Raw genomic sequence first — 19130 nt, 5'->3', positions numbered from 1 at the left:
ATGCAGAGAGTTGTTCGCACGACCGGTCACCAACACTAGGTTTTTCAATTGTCCTTGAGCCTGATTCCACTGTCGTGCTAAACACTATTGGAGCGGACGCATGTGCAGTCTCGCGTGCGGGACTATGAAGATGCAGGAGGCCATCATGCCTATCAACTGCAGAAACACTCGCGCCTGTAGTGAGTGTTGTGGTTTGAATTTGCGAATCAGCAGTTGCATGCTGTCGATTCGCACTGAGTTTGGCTGGGCTGTAGCTGTCACAGTGTCCAACGTCGCTCCCAAGTATTGCTGTACTTGAGCGGGTTGAAGATGCGACTTGGGATAGTTTAGAGAAAATCCCAAACTGTGCAGAAGATGAATTGTGCGGGACACGTGGCTGGCGCACTGCGGGGCCGACTTCGCTTGCACAAGCGAGTCGTCCAGGTAAGGGTAGACATGAATGTGTTGTCTCCGAAGGTGTGCCGCCACTGTCGCCAAGCACTTTGTGAACACTCTGGGAGCAGTGGTCACTCCAAAGGGTAGTACCTTGAACTGGTAATGCTTGTTCTGTCTAGTGAACCTGAGGTATTTCCTGTGTGCCTGATGTATGGGTATATGGAAATATGCATCCTTCAGATCCAGAGTCGCCAGGAAATCCCCTTGACTGAGCAATGGCAGGACCTGCTGCAGAGTCAGCATGTGGAAATGTTCTGAAAGGATGTACAGGTTCAAGGGTCTCAGGTCCAGAATGGGTCTGAGAGACCCGTCCTTCTTTGGGACTAAGAAATAGAGAGAGTACACCCCTGTTCCGTGCTCCTCTAGAGGCACCAGTTCTATGGCCCCTTTTTGCAGCATGCTGGCCACTTCTTTCTGTAATAAGTGTAAGTGCTCTGAAGACATAGGATGGTATCTTGGTGGTATGTCGGGTGGAGTGGATGTCAGTTCTAAACAATACCCGTACTGGATAAGTTGCCTCACCCACCTGTCTGTGGTAATGCCTTCCCAGACTGGCAGGAACTGTTGGAGTCGTCTCCCGACCGGTGGTACATGGTCCGGGGGCAGTGACAAGACGTCACTGTTTGGTATTTGCTGAGGACCTGGTGTTATTATTTCCACGTCCTCTGCCTTTGGTGCTGTTACCACGGTATCCACCTCTATTGTTTTTGTTAAAGGTGGTCTGTGCACCACCTTTATTGTATTGTGTTTGCTGAGATGTTTGCCCTCTTGACGGCCCTCTACTACCTGATCGACGAAAAGAACCCCCTCTGAACTGTTGAGACTGCAAGGCCCCCATAGACGTAGCCGTCTCGGTGTCTTTCTTGATCGTTCAAGAATTGTGTCAACGTCAGGCCCAAACAAGAAATCTGGGTTAACGGGGTGATTGAGCAAACTTGTTTGTATTTCTGGCTTAAATCCCGAAATTCGTAACCATGCCTGCCTCCTTAGCATTACACTAGTGTTAATGGCCCTGGCTTCAGTGTCTGCTGAATCTAGTGCACACTTGATAGAAGCGTTTGATATCAGTTTCCCTTCCTGAATCAACATGTCCGTCCCCTCTCTATATTCATCAGGCAAGTGTTGCAACAATTGCTCTAGTGTATCATAGTGAGCCCTATCGTATCTAGCCAGTAGAGCCTGTGTATTGGCTATTCTCCAAATATTCAGCGCCTGTGCAGCAACCCTCTTCCCAGAGGCTTCTAATACTTTAGATTCTTTGTCTGGGGGAGGAGCATCACCACTTGTTTGTAAGATCGCCCTCTTCCGGGCATTGGAGACCACCAAAGAGTCCAATGGCAATTGACCCCTTATATACGTAGGTTCCACAGGAGCAGGCCTGTATTTCTTCTCAATACGTGGGTTCACCACTCTTGCTCTGGTTGTGTCCTTGAAAATGTCATTGGCGTGCTTAAGGCCACCCTTCAGCATCGGCAGCGTCTTCACTGATCTGTCCGACGTAGAGAAGGTATCAAACAGAAAGTCCTTCTCAACCAGGTCTGCATGCATGACCACATCGTGGTTCAACGCTGCCCTTTCAATCAGAGCGTTGAACGTCGCAGTATCCTCTGCGGAGGCTGTCTTTACTTGGCAAGACTGGGTATCCGCCGTGCCTTGATCGTCGAGCACATCCTGCGAGTCATCCTGATTAGGTTCATCAGGATAGTTGAATTGCTCGTCATTCTGGTCATCCCCCCCACCATCCTCAGTGCGTGTGGGGGAATGTGTAAAGGCTTGTCCATAAGGCCGTACGGATTCGAAAAGAACTGGCGAGGAAGCAGAGTCTCTTTTCCTTTTAAGTGGAATTTGATAGGATTCCATTGGCTTATCCGGCAAGATCTTCCGTTTGAAAATGGTGAGTCTTCCGGTTGCAGAGTCAATGTACAACTTCTTTGAGCTTTCAGAAGAAGGTGGAATGGAACTGACGCCTTCAGGAGTGGCGGTCGTTCCCTTAAGTTTTGACATCATTTTACCAGGGTCGGTGCCCTGTGCCGGCTTAGACGTTTTAGGTCTTGCAGTCGGAGGCAGTCCAAAAATTATAGGTGGAGGCCCCGATGGCTGTTTGACTTTTTTCACAGCCATCGCCAACTTCGAGCCGCGTGTCGCGCTGGGATTTCCAAAATGGCCACGGCTTGATGCGTCACGTTCCAACGCGGCCATTTTGTGCTTGTTTTCGAGAACCTTCACCAGCATCAACTTGTATGCATTCGGAGTGAGGGGCGGCTGCCACTCAAGTCCGTCTTCAGTGTCCACGCCCCCGAGGGCAGCCTTAGATGACGTTGCTCCGTCTCTTTGGGCCTTTGGCACCTTCTTGGATGTACCGATCTTCGGGTTGGCACCCTTTTGTGACCCCGAAGGGGCAATGACACTCCGAGCCTTCTTAGGATCCGATGGAACGAGGCTTTGGGAAACGAATACTGGTTTGACCAGTTTCAGTTTCGGTTTGTCTTTAGTCAGTTTCGTTTTCGTTTTCGAAGGCGTACCCACCGAAGGCTCTGAAATATTCTTAGCCGTGCCAGGTTGCGGGGCTGTAGAATGAGTATAAAGATCTTGGCTAAGGCCTTCCGGCGATGCTTCGACCTGAGCCTTTGACAAGACAGTGTCACTTTCAACCCCCGAAGGTTCGGTCGGGTCTTGCTCATCGCTGGAGCCGCCCTCTGCGGCTCCAATGGCCATACTGTTGTCTCTTACCTCGACAGCTTCATCGTCTTCGATGTTCTCATCGTCTACCTCTTCTCCGTAGTAAGATTCTTGACAGGAGGCCGGGTCGGAGAAGTGCTCCAGTTCCTCCTGTTGGACGCCCTCGTCGTCCCCAGCCTCGAAGATATCCTCCACATCCGACGCTCTCTGCGCCGGTAGTCTCGCCTCACGTCGAAGAGCGAGCGCCTCTTCCGACCTGAATTTCGAACAGGCCAAGCAACTCTCCTCGTCGTGGTCTGGAGACAGACATCTATTGCACACAGGGTGCACGTCTGAGAGAGGGTACTTTGTGTTACAGACTGGGCAACGTTTAAACGGGGCCTGGAATTCCATCGTCGATGCCAATCTTCGATTGGGCCCAAAAAGCTGGGAGCACACGTGCTCAAGTATCCGGGAAAGCGGATAAGTTAACTCAGAACCGAACAAAGTACAATACCGACGCTTAAAGAGGCCTTTTGGCCTGAAGAAAACAAGTTTTTCCTATAGGTCCAGAACGAGAGTCACGGAACACATCCGAACCCAATGGCGGAAAAAAAAACAATCTAAGGATGGAGAGGATGCCCATGCGCACTGTAGTCCAGGGGAGGAGCCACCTATCTCGTGATACTTCAAAGACTCTTCCAGGACAACAAGATGCAATCATCCGGACCCAACACTAGGCGGCGATCTATGCACAAGATATGAATTTAGCGGCCCACATGCCTCGAACAGCTGGTTTCCATGGCCACCGCCCCAGAAGAGGAGTGTAACACCCCATCAGATCCCCGGAGAATCGGGCTGGTTGCCGAAGATCGTGTGACTAGGCAAAGCCTATGTAGCATTTTTTGAACTGGTAGATTCGGTGTTGCGACGCCAACCAGATTTCTTTGGCCTTGTCTAGGAGATGTTGTTGTAGCTGCTGTTGCCCGGGGAGGAAATTACGCCAGAGGGAAGGGCTGGGGTCGCTGATATATTGTATTTCAAGGGATGTGTAATGAGCCTTCAGCTCTGCTCGTTGGGTGGAATATTAGCGTTTCTTGCATGTACGGTAACTAATATTGACCCCTCGGAGTGTGGGCTTCAAAGCCTCCCAGAGCTAATGTATAATTTCATTAAAAACACAGAAGTCAATAGTGCGTTTAATGCCAACCCTCCAAGAGTGCTTCAAATTCAATGAAGAATTATTGCAACTGAAGAAATCAGCTGCGGCTGATTCACTTTAAATTCCTACACAGACTATATTATACACCTGCACAAATATAGAGGATGGGATTGGTGGAGGACCTGTACCTCTTGCTATGCGCCGTGAATGGAGTTTCTGAATCTGGCATGGGCATGCCCCAAGGTTTGCGACTTTTGGGCAACAGTGCATAGAGATATTACTAGCATCACTGGCCATGCCTCGGCTGACATGCCCATAGTTGCCCTTCTGGGCTATGTCAAGGAGATTCCCCCTAGGATCTGTCGGCTGACAGTGATGCTGCTTCTACTTGCCAGGCATAGGGTGGCGATCCACTGCAGGAGGCGTCAAGCTCCCACAAGAAAAGTATTGTTGCATGAAACAGCTCTTTGCCAAGAGTTTCTAGATGCATACTGGGAGCTGATGCCCGTTCCCGCCCAACACAAGGGCACTTGGACTCCCCTGACAAGCTATCCTAGGGCACTTAGCGACCTGACAGAAGATACCTCGTCACGACTGCCGGCCGCGAGCATCATCCCAACCTGCGTCTCCCCACATGGTGGTGACTTGCCTGCATGCTGCCCCACTGAGTACGACAGGTGCCTTAACAATCTACCCTGAATAGTTGCGCCTATTCCAGTTCTAAAAAACTATCTAGCAAGAAGTATAACCTCTGAGTGGCATGTTACTAGCTAACTCCCCGATTACCTTTCCCCCTTCTATCCTCTCCCCCACTCTCTCAAACCCCCTCCCCGCCTATAGCTCCCTCCCTTTCCTGATTCATATTGCATTATTTGAATGACACTGTCATCTGGTGCAGTATTATCTGAAATGCAATTTGTATTGTTGCAATGGTTATTGGGAACACTCAATAAATAAAGAAATCTGTTATTTTTCTGTAAATTGGTCTCGGATTATTTCTTGAATGTGAGTGTCTTTTAGTGCCTCTATGAGTACAACAAATGCACAACATTACCCTTTGATAAGTCTAACTGCTTGCCTACACTACCATAAATAGAGCGTTAGTATTATCTACTTTTGCCTCAGTATACCTATCTGGGTCTCAATTGACTCTCTGCATAGTGTACTTTATTATAATGCATACAGAGAGCCAGCTTCCTACATAAAGATACCAGGCTGCATCCAAATTCTAAATCAGCCAGGAAAATAGAAATTCGGCTTTTGCGTTTTTAGGTCTCGGTAATATCCGGTCTGCCGAAGGCAGACCGGAAGTCCGAGAATTAATGTCAGTAAGAGGGCTGCTTTATCCCTCCCTCTTTTTGGCTCTCCCTCCATTGGCTGGCTTCCTAAATGGAGGCTAGCCATTGGAGGAGAGAGCTGTCCCTCCGAATAGGCTCCGTCTTTTTCGGATTTGGGGGCGTCATTTTTGCTGTTCTTTAGCTCGTGACGTAGTCCGTCACTCAGGACAGCAAAACCACGCCCCCAAATCCGAAAAATAGCGGAAGCTCGAGTCCGCCATTTTCTCGCCGTCTAGCCTGCACCAACCCGTCCCCTGTGAGGTCGCCTCCAGCCTCCCTCTCAGCCCCTGCAGACTCCCACTTCCCTACTCCGTTTCGCTCCCACCCATCCTCCCAGTCCATACCCCCCTCCCTCTGCCCGCAGCTCTCCTCTGTCCGGGTCCCCCCCCCCCCCCCCCGCCCGCCCGCAGCTCTCCTCTGTCCGGGTTCCCCCCTGTCCCTCCGCACGCAGCTCACATTGACTCGGAAATTAGGAGTACAGTCTGTAGAAACGAAGAGCACGGAAATGTAGATTGTTTCGATGGTGTAGAAGCTGGCCAAGATACTAAACTCATTTGATTGTTCATTTTACATGCAAAAACCGGGGCCAACTATCAATTTGTTGCACATTTATAGTAACTTTCGTTGTCACGTAGAATTAAAATATAGCCCATCATTATTCTGAGTTGTTGTAAGAGTCTTTCCGTAATACCATGTTGTCACTTACAAGAATGTGTCAGTATTTGTATTGAATTCAAAGTGTTACATTGTATATTATTTGGCCCTTCCTAGGGGGTGAGACACACTAATGAAACCCCAAGAGTGTCTCTCATCGGAGAAGTGTTCTAGGACAGCAGTCTCTCTTCTATTTCTTAACGAGGCTTAAGTGGAAGCTAGTAGAGGAAGTGGGCGTGTCCACCCGTGCCCCGCCCTCTGGTTGGCTTGGCTCTTGCCCCACAGTCTGTCGCAGTCGGAGAGAAGCTGGGTTTGGGGGCTGTATCTCCCAGGAGAGCAGGTGAGCAAGGAGGGGCCTGGGGAATTGCGAGGGCCACGGGCAGCTGTCCGAGAGCGAGGGTCCCCTCCGTGGGGGGACAGGGTACAGCATTACAGGGCTTGTGGTGCTCCGAGAACCAAGTGTTAACTTTAGAGGAATACGAACGATGCGTGAAAGGTCTTGGGTTAGCTGCTGTTTTGTACCAAGTTGCACGTTAGTGTTTTGAGGAGTCCCCCAGCACTCTTCTTCATTATACAGCCTCTTACTTTTCGGAGCCTGCACTCTCTGGCCTGTCAGTGCCCCTTCTACCCTCTGTTATGCCTTCCCCAATTACTTGTCATTCAACTGTCGTCTGCGCTTTTCCTGTCCTGCATCTTCCGTGCCCACCTTCCAGAGTCCACTCCCCCCCCCCACCCCAGCTCGTGTCCCCCTCCTCCCCACACCCCCCAAGAGCTTGGTACAGGACCTACAGCCTTTGAAACGGGCCCCTATTAGGCTCAGTACAGTCAAAGCCATAGGCAATTTCTTAACAACAACTGTGACAACCCATAAGGTAATGATTGTCAGTGATGCAGTCCTTTGTTAAACTTCCGATGTTTACTTCTTGCAATCCCGAAGAGTGTTTGCTTTTTCAGATGTTTTTATGTAGTTTTTTTTCTCCATGCAACGTATGACTCTCGCATAGTGCATATTGGTATGTAGGTCGACTCGAATTGTCTGGGTGAGTTCAGGCTCTCGGTTGCGTTATCAGCGGGACACAAGGTGTTCAGATGAAATGCTAGTCAATCCTCGGTCTCTGCAGACCGTACAGCAATAGTCACACTTGTTACATTTATTATTACCATTTGGTGTGAATGTGTATGGAGTAACTGTACACAGCTGTTGAAATATTGACAGCCTGAAAGGACACACATGTGTTTATAGGTGAGGAGGGATGGCATGGTGAAGGATAGGTCAAGTACGTACATGCGGAAGGGAAAGGAGTGAAAAGACTGGGATTACGAGGATGTACATGCTGTGAGCTCTGTCCGGCTCCCCCTCCGCCCGCAGCTCTCCTCTGTCCGGGTCCCCCCCCCCCTCCCTCCCTCCGCAGCTCTCCTCTGTCCGGGTTCCCCCCTCCCTCCCTCCGCAGCTCTCCTCTGTCCGGGTTCCCCCCCCCCTCCCTCCCTCCACAGCTCTCCTCTGTCCGGGTTCCCCCCCCCTCCCTCCGCCCGCAGCTCTCCTCTGTCGCGCTCCGGAGAGGGGTCGTTGGGTGACGATGTGCCGCTCGTTCACGGCGCCCAACTGCCCTCCCCCAGTGCTTTTGGTGCCATTCCAGGTACGTAATTTATAGAGATATTGTTAATGAAAACCATTAAAATACAGTAGGAAGAAGCGCTCGTTGGTGTAATCCTGTGGCAAATACAACACAAAGGGGTTTTACACTGTGTACTCTTTGGCAACTGCAACCGGAAGGGTGTTACAGTGGGAACTCTCTGAAACAAACACCACAGGGCAGGGTGTTTCATTGTTTAAAACCGAGAGACCATCTTATACAAAACTTTTGTTCAGGACTTTCTAAACATGTCTGTTTTTCATTGCATAGATGTATATTTCTATGTTTCATTTTTATTGGGGCATGAATTCAATGACTTTTTTTATATTGAAATTAGTAATATTGGCTGGGCTTTGATTTCTTTACTTGTTATTGTGTATTTTGAGAACTACTGTGTTTCTAACTCACACCATCTAGCTGATTAACCTTTGGCGTGATCTGGCTCACTACCCATTTGGATTAAACAGTAAGGTGGTACCAACAGGGGCAGACTGGCCATAGGGGGTCATCGGGCGTTTTCCCCAGGAGGCTGGAGGGGTGGGGCTAGTTTTTGCAACGGTGGGGGCCGGTTTTGTTACTCTGGCTGGTTCTACAGGGGTGCTGCAATATCAGCCCCAAGTAACAAAAGCAGCAGTGCTTCACACTTGCCCCCATCCAGGTGCTGGGACGACAAAATTGCCAGGGCTGCTTTGGATTCCCAGTCCGGCCCTGCACCCCAGGACACCATAACTAAAAGACTCCAACTGTAACAACGGGAGCCCAGAAACCCCCAACTTTCAGGGGCTCAGCAAGCCAGCTTTCACATTCCCATATGAACTGCAGTGGAGGTGCATTGTGATTCCCATTGCCCCAGAAGAAACCAGCCTTATTTCTGTTGATCCCCCCCCAAACTCCTTGTTGTTGCACAAGCTCTAACTATAGTGCCAGTTGCTTCTGAAAAGAAGCAGCAATAGTTTGTACTGCTATATGTGCTACCAGATCTGGTACAATAAATTACAATAGGTTTTGGAAACCCTACTGCAAAGACAGTCTCAGTATTCAGGCAGCTTATGTAACGTCGTGGCAGCTTATGTCATGTTGTGACAGCTTATGTAATGTGTTATGTGGCAGTTAAAAACAGCTGAGTGGCTGTGATGTGCTTCCTGCCTCTCCCCCAAGCACAGATCATGTGAAATATTGTTTTGACTGCTGTCAGGCTTAATTCAGAGCTCAACGTCCCTTTTCCAGTGGGGATGATAGTATTGGGTGGGGTCTATATTATGCTATGATATTTTATCCCCTGCACAAGTATGATACTCTTGAATACATGAGCCAGGTGCATGTTCTTAGGCACATGGAGCATAGTGATCATGGCTGGTGGCAAACCTGCAGCTTCTGTCATAACACTCTCTACTACTCTCTAATGTTCACCTATTGCCATTGTAAATGACAATACCATTTATTTATATAATTTTTTTTAAATGGAAAAAAAATGTCATGAGCAATGCCAATAGCTCTACCTTTAATAATGCCGAGACCGTTGCATTGTAAATGCTTTTTTAGTATGGGGCACTTACAATGTACTCATGCCTAAATGACAGAAAATATGTCACTGAACCCACTGTGTTCATAAGATAAGTCACAAGTAAGTTGCATCACCAACACCATTTCATGAGTGTATTATGAAACTGCAAACCCAAGTGTATAGGATGCAAAGATAAAAAATATACAAGTACAAAACACAAATATAAAGACAAAAAACAACAGCGTATGTGAACTTTTGAAAGCATATTTCTCAAAGCACAATTTTTCAAAGAATTTTTAAATAACTTGCATTCAGTGTATTATCTGTACCTTTCACTATGAGGAGAGTCTCGGTAGGAGTCTGGCGTATCTCTTGCATGCCTGAGGAAACTGTTGTAATCACGAGGGCCACCCACCCCATTGAGTCGTCCTCTTGGCCCAGCTGGGCTTGTATGACAGCTGTTTTCAACAGACGATGTCATGAGAACCGAGTGACTGTCTGAAATGATGCTTTCAGACTGACCGTTGCTCCAGCTGATCATAAACAACAAAACAAAATATAAAAATGATTCTTTGTTTTAAAAAATCCTAGGCTTTAACACATTTTAATTTAACGTTTCATACATTTACAACTCTGTTTCCTTTCTGCCCCCCTCCAGTTATTGTTCAATGCCTTCCCCCAGAGCCGTGGTGCATTTAAATGTCTGTTTCTGGCCTACATGTTCTTAACTTTTGGCTTCATCTGGTCTATTTTCAGTAATTAGTGTATTTGTAATGAGATTGGGTAGTGCCTTGAGGCATAATTATTCTCCAGTTACAATTCTTCAAGGATATGCAATACTCTTAACCTCTTGGGGCACTCCAACTCCTTGAATTCTTTGCCAGATAGTCCAATAATATGCCACACTGTTACTTACCCACATTCTTTCTCTTTTCCATGGGTAGTCTTACCCAACTTACCCATTCCCAGCACCCACCACAACCTTCCTATCCACACTAGTCCGTCGGGCATGTTGTGGTTCCCCTAAGCCTCAGTATTAATGATTTTACTCTTCTCATCTTGTAAACAAACCTCTTCAGAGGAGCTTCGTTCTATTCGGGATCTCTTTGCCTCTTCTATTATCTGATTTACCCTATCTCAAAAAGGTTTCACCAGCTGAAATAACCACGGAATGTGTATAATGGTTGCCAATGAGTCCACACCCCCTCCAATGAGTGGTACCTCCCAGCCTGTAACTTAATATATATTGAAGGCTTTCAATAGGGATTCTTTCCTCTCCAGGGTAAATGTGATGTTCAATCATGTGAATATGTTGTCCCAATAGTCTGCGCCTAGGGATATACTCAGATCTCTTTCCCAGGCATTTAGAAATCACAGCTTCTCCTTCTGTGGCCTTACATTAATATTTTGATGTATACTTCTTGGCGGGGTGAGTTTTCTGGCGGCCTCTTTTTTATGTTGACCCTGCTGGATCCTGTGCCGGACTTGGGAGGTATTTCACATGCTAAAAATACTTCACTTCAAATTCCCTAAACATCTCTCGTAAGACTTTACATCCTCATGATCCACGTATGGAATAACTACTTGTTCATTTCTGACATGGAGTCTTTATTTACCCCCAAAGAAGTAAAGATTGAGGGTATGATGTCAGCTCTACCTTCGTGCCTATGTTGTCCCACACCCTTAGTGTTATTCCTACTACCACTGAGATATACAATTTGGAGTTACTGTGGGTGTTGAGGACTCGAGGCACCTTTCAAAAAAGTGCCCTAGCTTAAGGAGCTGCCAATCATACACCACGCCTTATCAGTTTCCTTCAAGGTACAGTCAACTAAGAATCTCAGAGGGAAGTATTAATAGTGTCTGACTACACCTCATTCTCCTTAAGTGGTTGATCGCATACATTGACTCCAATCCTTGCTCTTTTTTTTTACCCGATGACATCCATACATAATTTTGGATTTAATAGTTCCTTGGTATACAGAGTGTCATTGTCTGGAATATAGAAAGAACTGTTTTCAATATAGTAATTTTTGGAGCAGCAATTTGTGACAACCACAACATTGGTTTGTTTCACCAGCTCCCTAATTTAGGTTTTAACAATCTCATAAGCCCTTTAAGGATTATGCCCTTTGCTGTATGCAATTGATTTCTATGTCAGTCTGTAGGAAGCTCACTGAAGTGCCTGTCCATTGGAGTAAGGTTATAATCACAAAAGTCCCATACTGTAAATTTAGATATTGAGATTCTCAGCTGCTTAAATTAATCTTAAAACCTCATTGGTATTGCTCTAGTTCCATCAACAAGGACTAAACAGATTTTACTGAGTCTGCTAGGTAGAAAAGGAGATCACCAGCGAACATGCCAAGCTTACATTTGGCCCCTCTCAACCAGGGCCTTTTTAGGTTTTGCCTGGCGAAAAGATGCGCTCTGCGCATCTTTTTCGCGCAGGCGAAAACCTAATGAGAACTGTAGTGTGGGTTTGGGTCGGCCCTCGTCATTTATTGGCTGGCTCCATAAATGGAGCCTAGCCATTGGACGAGGGGCCTGTCCGTCAATGCCAGAAGAGACTCGGGGGCGTTCCCGAGATTCTTTGGCTTTTGCCGACGTCACGCGACGCCGGGAACGCCCCCGATTCTGGTCCGGCATTGCCGGCACCCGCCTTCCTGCTCCGGCCGTCGTCAGCGTCTCTCCTCCCCCTTTCCCGCCCCCACCCGCTTGTTTCCTGATGCCTGCCTTCCTGCTCCGGCCTCTCCTCCCCCTTTCCCGCCCCCTCCCGCTTGTTTCCTGGTGCCCGCCTTCGTGCTCCGGCCGGCCGTCGTCAGCTCTCTCCTCCCCCTTTCCCGCCCCCTCCCGCTTCTCTCTGATGCCCGCCTTCCTGCTCCGGCCTCTCCTTTCCCGCCCCCTCCCGCTTCTCTCTGATGCCCGCCTTCCTGCTCCGGCCTCTCCTTTCCCGCCCCCTCCCGCTTGTTTCCTGGTGCCCGTCTTCTGCTCCGGCCGGCCGTCGTCAGCTCTCTCCTCCCCCTTTCCCGCCCCCTCCCGCTTCTTTCCTGGAGGCTGAGCCTGGACACAGCTCCATGGAGGCGGGCGGGACACAGCGGCTCCGCCTGGACCTCTCCCGGGCCGCTCCAGGCCCCTCAGGGCCCGCTCGTGCCCCCCGGCCGAGGAGCGAGGTGTGGGCCTACCTGATGACCCTGGCGGACCGGGGCCTGCAGAGGAAGAAGGCGGAGGAGGAGGCCAAGCACGGAGTGAGTGTCCGACACCGGGGGCCGCGGAGTGAGTGTATGGGATGGCATCTGTGGAGGTGATGAGAGGCCGCATTTGGGGGCTGGGAGGGGAAAGTTTGAAAGGATGGGGGCAGCGGAAAGGGGTTGAGTGCTGGCACCTAACATTTCCTTTGTGTATTTGCTGCTGTATGTGTATTCTGTTGCAGTGTCTCTATGTGCCTGTCCTTTTATTTGTATGTTATGTTATGTTATGTTATGTTATGCAGGGGTTTTGTATAGCGTGCGGCTACTCGGAAGAGTGTCCCGACGCTTTGGATTGCACACTAATCTCATAACACAACAGAGAAAATAAGAAACAGAGATAAAAGAAACCTAATAGGGACCGAAACTAAGAGGAAAAGAGCCAGGTTTTAAGCCCTTTCCGAAAGGCCAACAAATTAGGAATGCTGCGCAGGGACACAGACTGTCGGAATGTGTCTCTATGTGCCAGTTTGTGGATTGTGCCTGCTTGATTTTATATTTCTGTGTCCGTTTGTTGGCGTTTCTCTGTGCCTGTCTTTCCTTGACTTTGTGCCTTTCCCCAGTGTGTGTCTGCCTCTTCGTGTTTTTGTGTGCCTGTCCGATCGCGTGTCTCTGTGCCGTTTTCTGTCGGTACCTGACATGAAGTATTTCCCTGAGCCCAAGGTTGTGCTTGGCGATGTGCGGGTTGGCCTGTTGTCCGTTTACCAGGATACTTATTTTACCTATCTTATAATGTGCGCAAGAATTTATGTATATATTGTGTGCGGCAATTTTGGGTCTATCATGTGAACGAGTTGTGGTGTACTCGGGTCTACTGATCTTGTTTGTCGCTTCTTGTCTGGCTACATGTGTCATTTAATTTCTTCATATATTCTTGCGAGCATGTTGGCCTGCATTGTTCCTTATGCTGTGTGCACAAACCATGCTTCCAGGTGTTTGTGAGGTTGTCTTTCTGTCTGAGTGTAACTGACTCTGTTGTGGACTGTGGTATGCATGCGAGTCTGTCTCTGTATTAGTTGAAGCTTGTTGTTTTAGATTTTGATTCCTGAATGCGACACAAGTACACGGATCTCAGCGGGCTGAGTTCTGAGATTTCCCAGTTGATAACTAGTGATTGTGGAACGGTGAAACCAGCTATTACCAGCGAGTTTGGGTGAACTGTTTGGTAAGTAGCGCTCAGGACTTGAGGGATACCCGGGGAAAATGAAATAATGATTACCCCTTTAGGGAACCTGGGTTTGCCATCCTGGCTTTGACGAATGTGCGGTTCTGATTCGAGGCACATGTTTGTTTTTATCTGCCCCTCTTACAGAATTTGTCCCCATGTGACTCTCCTTCATGAGTTTGACAACTCGCCGTTGCCTTTGAGTCATGCCCTAAACCCAGGAAGCTGATACAGTGAGTGCAGTTAGTGCTTACTATGTGAGAAGAGGTGCCGAGCCTCTGAATACTGTTTTTGAGAACCGAAGGGCTAGTTGGGGTTATGTGCCTTAGCTCCTGACATCTTCCTTAACCTGGTTCACGTTGTTGTATGTGATCCCCTGTCACATAATTCGTTGCTCCACTGTCACATAATTCTTTGCTCCCCTGTGATGCTGTGTGTGTGTGTGATGCTGTATGTGTGATGCTGTGTGTGTGTGTGTGATGCTGTGTGTGTGTGTGTGATGCTGTGTGTGTGTGTGATGCTGTGTGTGTGTGATGCTGTGTGTGTGTGATGCTGTGTGTGTGTGTGATGTTGTGTGTGTGTGTGTGTGATGCTGTGTGTGTGATGCTGTGTGTGTGTGATGCTGTGTGTGTGTGATGCTGTGTGTGTGTGATGCTGTGTGTGTGTGATGCTGTGTGTGTGTGATGTTGTGTGTGTGTGTGTGATGCTGTGTGTGTGTGTGATGCTGTGTGTGTGATGCTGTGTGTGTGATGCTGTGTGTGTGTGATGCTGTGTGTGTGTGATGCTGTGTGTGTGTGTGTGTGATGCTGTGTGTGTGTGTGTGTGTGATGCTGTGTGTGTGTGTGTGTGTGTGTGTGTGATGCTGTGTGTGTGTGTGTGTGTGTGTGTGTGATGCTGTGTGTGTGTGCGATGCTGTGTGTGTGTGTGTGTGATGCTGTGTGTGTGTGTGATGCTGTGTGTGTGTGTGTGTGTGATGTGTGTGTGTGTGTGTGATGCTGTGTGTGTGTGGGTGATGCTGTGTGTGTGTGTGTGATGCTGTGTGTGTGTCTGTGATGCTGTGTGTGTGATGCTGTGTGTGTGTGTGTGATGCTGTGTCTGTGTGTGTGTGATGCTGTGTGTGTGTGTGATGCTGTGTGTGTGTGTGATGCTGTGTGTGTGTGTGATGCTGTGTGTGTGTGTGATGCTGTGTGTGTGTGTGTGTGTGTGTGTGTGATGCTGTTTGTGTGTAGGGCTGTGTGTGTGTAGGGCTGTGTGTGTGTGGGGGTGGGCTCTGTGTGTGGCTCTGTGTGCGTGTGGCTGTGTGTGTGTGTGGGGGTGTGGGTGCAAATGCAATAGGTCTCGCATTTGCAAAAGATTAAGCTATTGGCATTGTAAATGACCATGCCATTTATTTATCTGTTTTCAAAACTAACACATAAATAAACAATTTTTCATTTAAAGTGCCAATAGCTCTAACTTTGTCAAAGGCAAAACCGTTGCATTGTACTTGGTATCGAATCCAACAGCGGCCATGATGCTATGGAAAGAAAGGACAAAGCATATTGACCCACTGTTGACACTATGGAAAGAATGGAGGAAGTATCAAAGAAAGACAGGTGGAGCATAAGAACCGCGCTAGGGGATGCTCATCCATGAAAAAGGAGACTGCTGTTCTTTCCATGCCCTCAGAAAGTTCTCTTTAGGCCACAGCCCCCTAGATTTGAAATGGCTTGCTACCTACCATTTTCAGAACAAAGAAAGGGGTGTGGCAGTTATTTTGATGAGGAGAAAAGATAATGGGCCAGAAGGTGTGTGTGTGGGGGGGGCTCTGTGTGGGTGTGTGTGGGGGGCTTTGTGTGGCTGTGTGTGGGGGGGCTCTGTGTGGGTGTGTGTGTGGGGGGGTTTGTGTGTGTTGGGGGGCTCTCTGTGGGTGTTGGTGTGTGTCATTTGCGAGAGATAAAGCTAGTGGCATTGTAAATGACAATGCCATTTATTTATGTTAAAAAAAACATAAATAAAAATAATGTCAAGAGCAATGCTAATCGCTCTAACTTTAACAAAGGCAAAACCATTGCATTGTAAATGCTTGTTATTTGGGTAGCATCTCTGATTGTTTTAAGCCAGGGACTACAGAGTGAAAGCAATGAGAAGCAGGAAGAAGTGACACCACTGCATCATCCCTTGCTTATCCATTGAGAAAATATGCAGTTCACTTGGACTCTTGTCCGTGACATTTATTAACCTGCCATCAGACATTATGGTCTTTGATTTCCAAAACTCATTTCTCTGCACAACCTTTTGCGTGAAGTCCCAGTCTACTTTATCATGCATTTTTTCCGCATTAAAGGAGCCTATGACCATTTACTTTCATCCCTTACTTTGCATATCTAAGTGAAGCATCTTTTATCACTTGTGAAATAAATCCAGATTGCTCTGTGCGTATAAGGTTTTTAATGATCTCCTGCTGGCAAAGTGCCATGATTTTAGAAAATATTTTAGTGTCTAAGGCAGAGAAGAAATTGGCCTATATGAGGTGAAATTGTCTAGCGGTTTGCCCAGTTTGGAAATAAGTGTAGTTTATTCCAACACTGTCAGTGTCATATTTTCCTAAGGGAGCATTGTCCTCTATACTCTTAACAGAGCTGGAAATACCTGAGGCCCAAACATCTTATAGAATAATTCTGCACAGCGTTCTGGGACTTTAGATTAAAATAAGTTACTAATTACTTCTAAGATCACTTCTTTTGTGATCAATTCTTATTTCTCTTTCGCCTCCTCCGATATATTGGGTGGGTGATACTACCCTGTGTAATTTTGGTATTCATTTAATTTGATGATTCTTTATATATTTAGTTTGGAGTAAAATTCTTGAAAATACCTTGTTTTCTCCTCTTTCCATTCTCACATCACCCCTTCCCCATTTTTAACCTCAGTGATATAGCCACATACTTTTTTTGATCTAAGAAGATTGTTAAGAGGTGACCTGGTTTATTGCCTAATTTATACAATTTCTTGTCCAATGTATCCAGGAGATAGTTCTAGGGTTCTAATTTGGCCTCTAAGTGCTGTCACCCTACACAAGAGTTTCTGAGATTCTGTCCACTGATGTGCATTTATCACTTCTTTCAGGTCTGGCTGCAGTGAGTTATCAGGGCCTAATTCTTTTAGTAGAACTGCTTCTGTTATAAATGAGCCGGCATCACTTTATATTATGTAATGATGGTGGGCATAGACTGATAAAGTGATGAGGCTCTTTGTCACAATTTGTATTTCTGATCAATTCTGGTATAACTCTTGTGTAGGGCTGAACATTGTGGGTATTCTAAATGTATGGCATGTCTATACCCCCATCAGTCAATCAGGCCATATTGCCTTGTCTGGGTTTGCCTGTTGCAGATATGATCACCATACCTCTGAGTTTGTTTTGAGTTTTATCTCTGCCTCTGTCCATTAACATAATCAGTTCACGTTCCACTTATTATGGGGCTTCCAACCCAAACAGTTAGTCTTCTGCCTGACTGCACTAAGAATTGAGAACCTAAAACCAGAGGTGTCGGGTTAAGAACCTAGCCAAAAAATAGGGAAGCGATTTTCACTCCGTTTGAGTAAGAAAACCAGCAGGAAAGAAGAATTTATTTCTTGAGTCCCCTCACTCGCCAGGGTTTCCCCTTGGTGACATCATAGGGGCCATCTCAGTTCTCTATAAACGGAGGCCTGCTGCGACTTGTGATATTTACGTAGGAACACTTTTGATTGTTTTTCGGCTAGGTTCTTTGCCCGACACCTCGGGTTTCAGGTTCACTTTTGCATAAGGAGGTTGCTTTAACCTCTACCTCTCCCCCTCATTTTCTGTTTTGCACTAAGAATTTTTCTTGGCCTTAATTTGGCAAATAAATACATACAAGTGTCAAGTATAAGGAGCCCCCATGGTGTGATACCCTGATCAGAAACCATGGCCCGCTTGTCTTTAATGTGGTCTTTTATCTGGAAGGTACTTTTCTGGTGAAGGAGGACTCGCACTCTAAATCTATTTTTCTCCACTGTTGAGAATTATAGGTGAGGAAAGGCATTGGATCTGAGGCATCATGTCTGCTTTCAATAGTTGGGTCTTCTGAAAGAGTGCAATATGTATTACATTCATTATGGGTAATTCATTTAAGATTCCATTCTGCTTAGTGAGACTATTCAAACTCCTTACTTTGTAGGTTGTTATCATTAGTGTCATTGCTTGTTTAATTTTTCATGGGGAGATACTTACACTGTTTGAGCTTCTCTTACAAATCAGGCTCCATTCAGAGGGAGCATCAAGCTATTCTACCCCCCCCCCTTTTTGTCCCATTCTAATCCCATAACTGTGGACTAACATCATAAACCAAACACCTACTCTGGATTAACCGTAATAGAAACTGAAATAAGTACACCGTCTCCCACCACACACTCGCCACCAGCCTATACGACGCCGACATACAGGGAACTGCCCTCGACTGGATCCTCTCATTCCTCACCGGCAGAAGCCAACTAATCAGACTGCCACCTTTCCTCTCCGAGCCCAGGAAAATCAACTGCGGAGTACCCCAGGGATCATAACTCAGCCCAACCCTCTTCAACATCTACATGGCCCCCTTCGCCACCATCATCAGACAGCATGGCCTCAGCATAGTATCCTATGCCGACGACACCCAGCTCATCCTCTCCCTCACCAAGAACCCCACCAGAATCAGCTTCCATGAGGGAATGCAGAACGTTGCATCCTGGATGAGCAACAGCTGCCTGTAGCTCAACTTTGAGAAGACAGAAGTCCTCCTACTCTGAACCACCCTGTCAGCATGGAATAACACCTGGTGGCCCACCACCCTCTGCGGCCCACCCGACCCCCATGGACATTGCAAGAAACCTTGGCATCGCACTCAACGTCTCCCTCTCCATGAACAAGCAGGTCAATGCAGTCGCTTTCAGCTGCTTCAACACCCTCTGCATCCTACGGAAGACCTTGAAATGGATCCCCCCGAGTGAAGTAAGACAGTCCCCCACGCACTCATAACCAGTAGACTGGACTACGGAAACGCCCGCTATGCCGGCATCAACAAGCCCATACTCCGCAAACTCCAGATGAAACAGAAGACCGCAGCTAGACTCATCCTCGGCATCCCCCAACATGAGCACATCAGCCAACACCTACGGAACCTCCACTGGCTCCCTTTTGAGAAGGGAGTCACATTCAAGTTACTCATCCATGCCTACAAATGCCTACACAAGACAGGACCCCAATACCTCAACGAAAGAATCGCCTTCCACGTACCCAAAAGAAACCTCCACTCCGCCAACCTCGCCCCTGCCGAAACCCCTCTCATCCG

At 47.6% G+C, this 19130-nt stretch overlaps 1 protein-coding gene across 6 annotated transcripts in view; it reads right to left on the bottom strand.

Annotated features, from left to right (window-relative positions):
• NRG1 (neuregulin 1) overlaps positions 1-19130 on the bottom strand; it is a 1782260-nt gene that overhangs the window by 37184 nt on the left and 1725946 nt on the right. For all 6 annotated transcript variants that reach the window (XM_086961809.1, XM_086961808.1, XM_086961805.1 and 3 more), the window contains one exon: positions 9714-9917. In XM_086961809.1, the coding sequence (XP_086817935.1) occupies positions 9714-9917 (204 nt within the window). The remainder of the gene's footprint in view (positions 1-9713; positions 9918-19130) is intronic.

Source organism: Lissotriton vulgaris, chromosome 3_1 (genome assembly GCF_964263255.1).
Source record: "Lissotriton vulgaris chromosome 3_1, aLisVul1.2, whole genome shotgun sequence".
In the NCBI taxonomy this organism is placed as follows: Eukaryota; Metazoa; Chordata; class Amphibia; order Caudata; family Salamandridae; genus Lissotriton; species Lissotriton vulgaris.
Note: the sequence above shows the minus strand (reverse complement) of the source record. Positions and strands in the feature narration are given on the sequence as shown.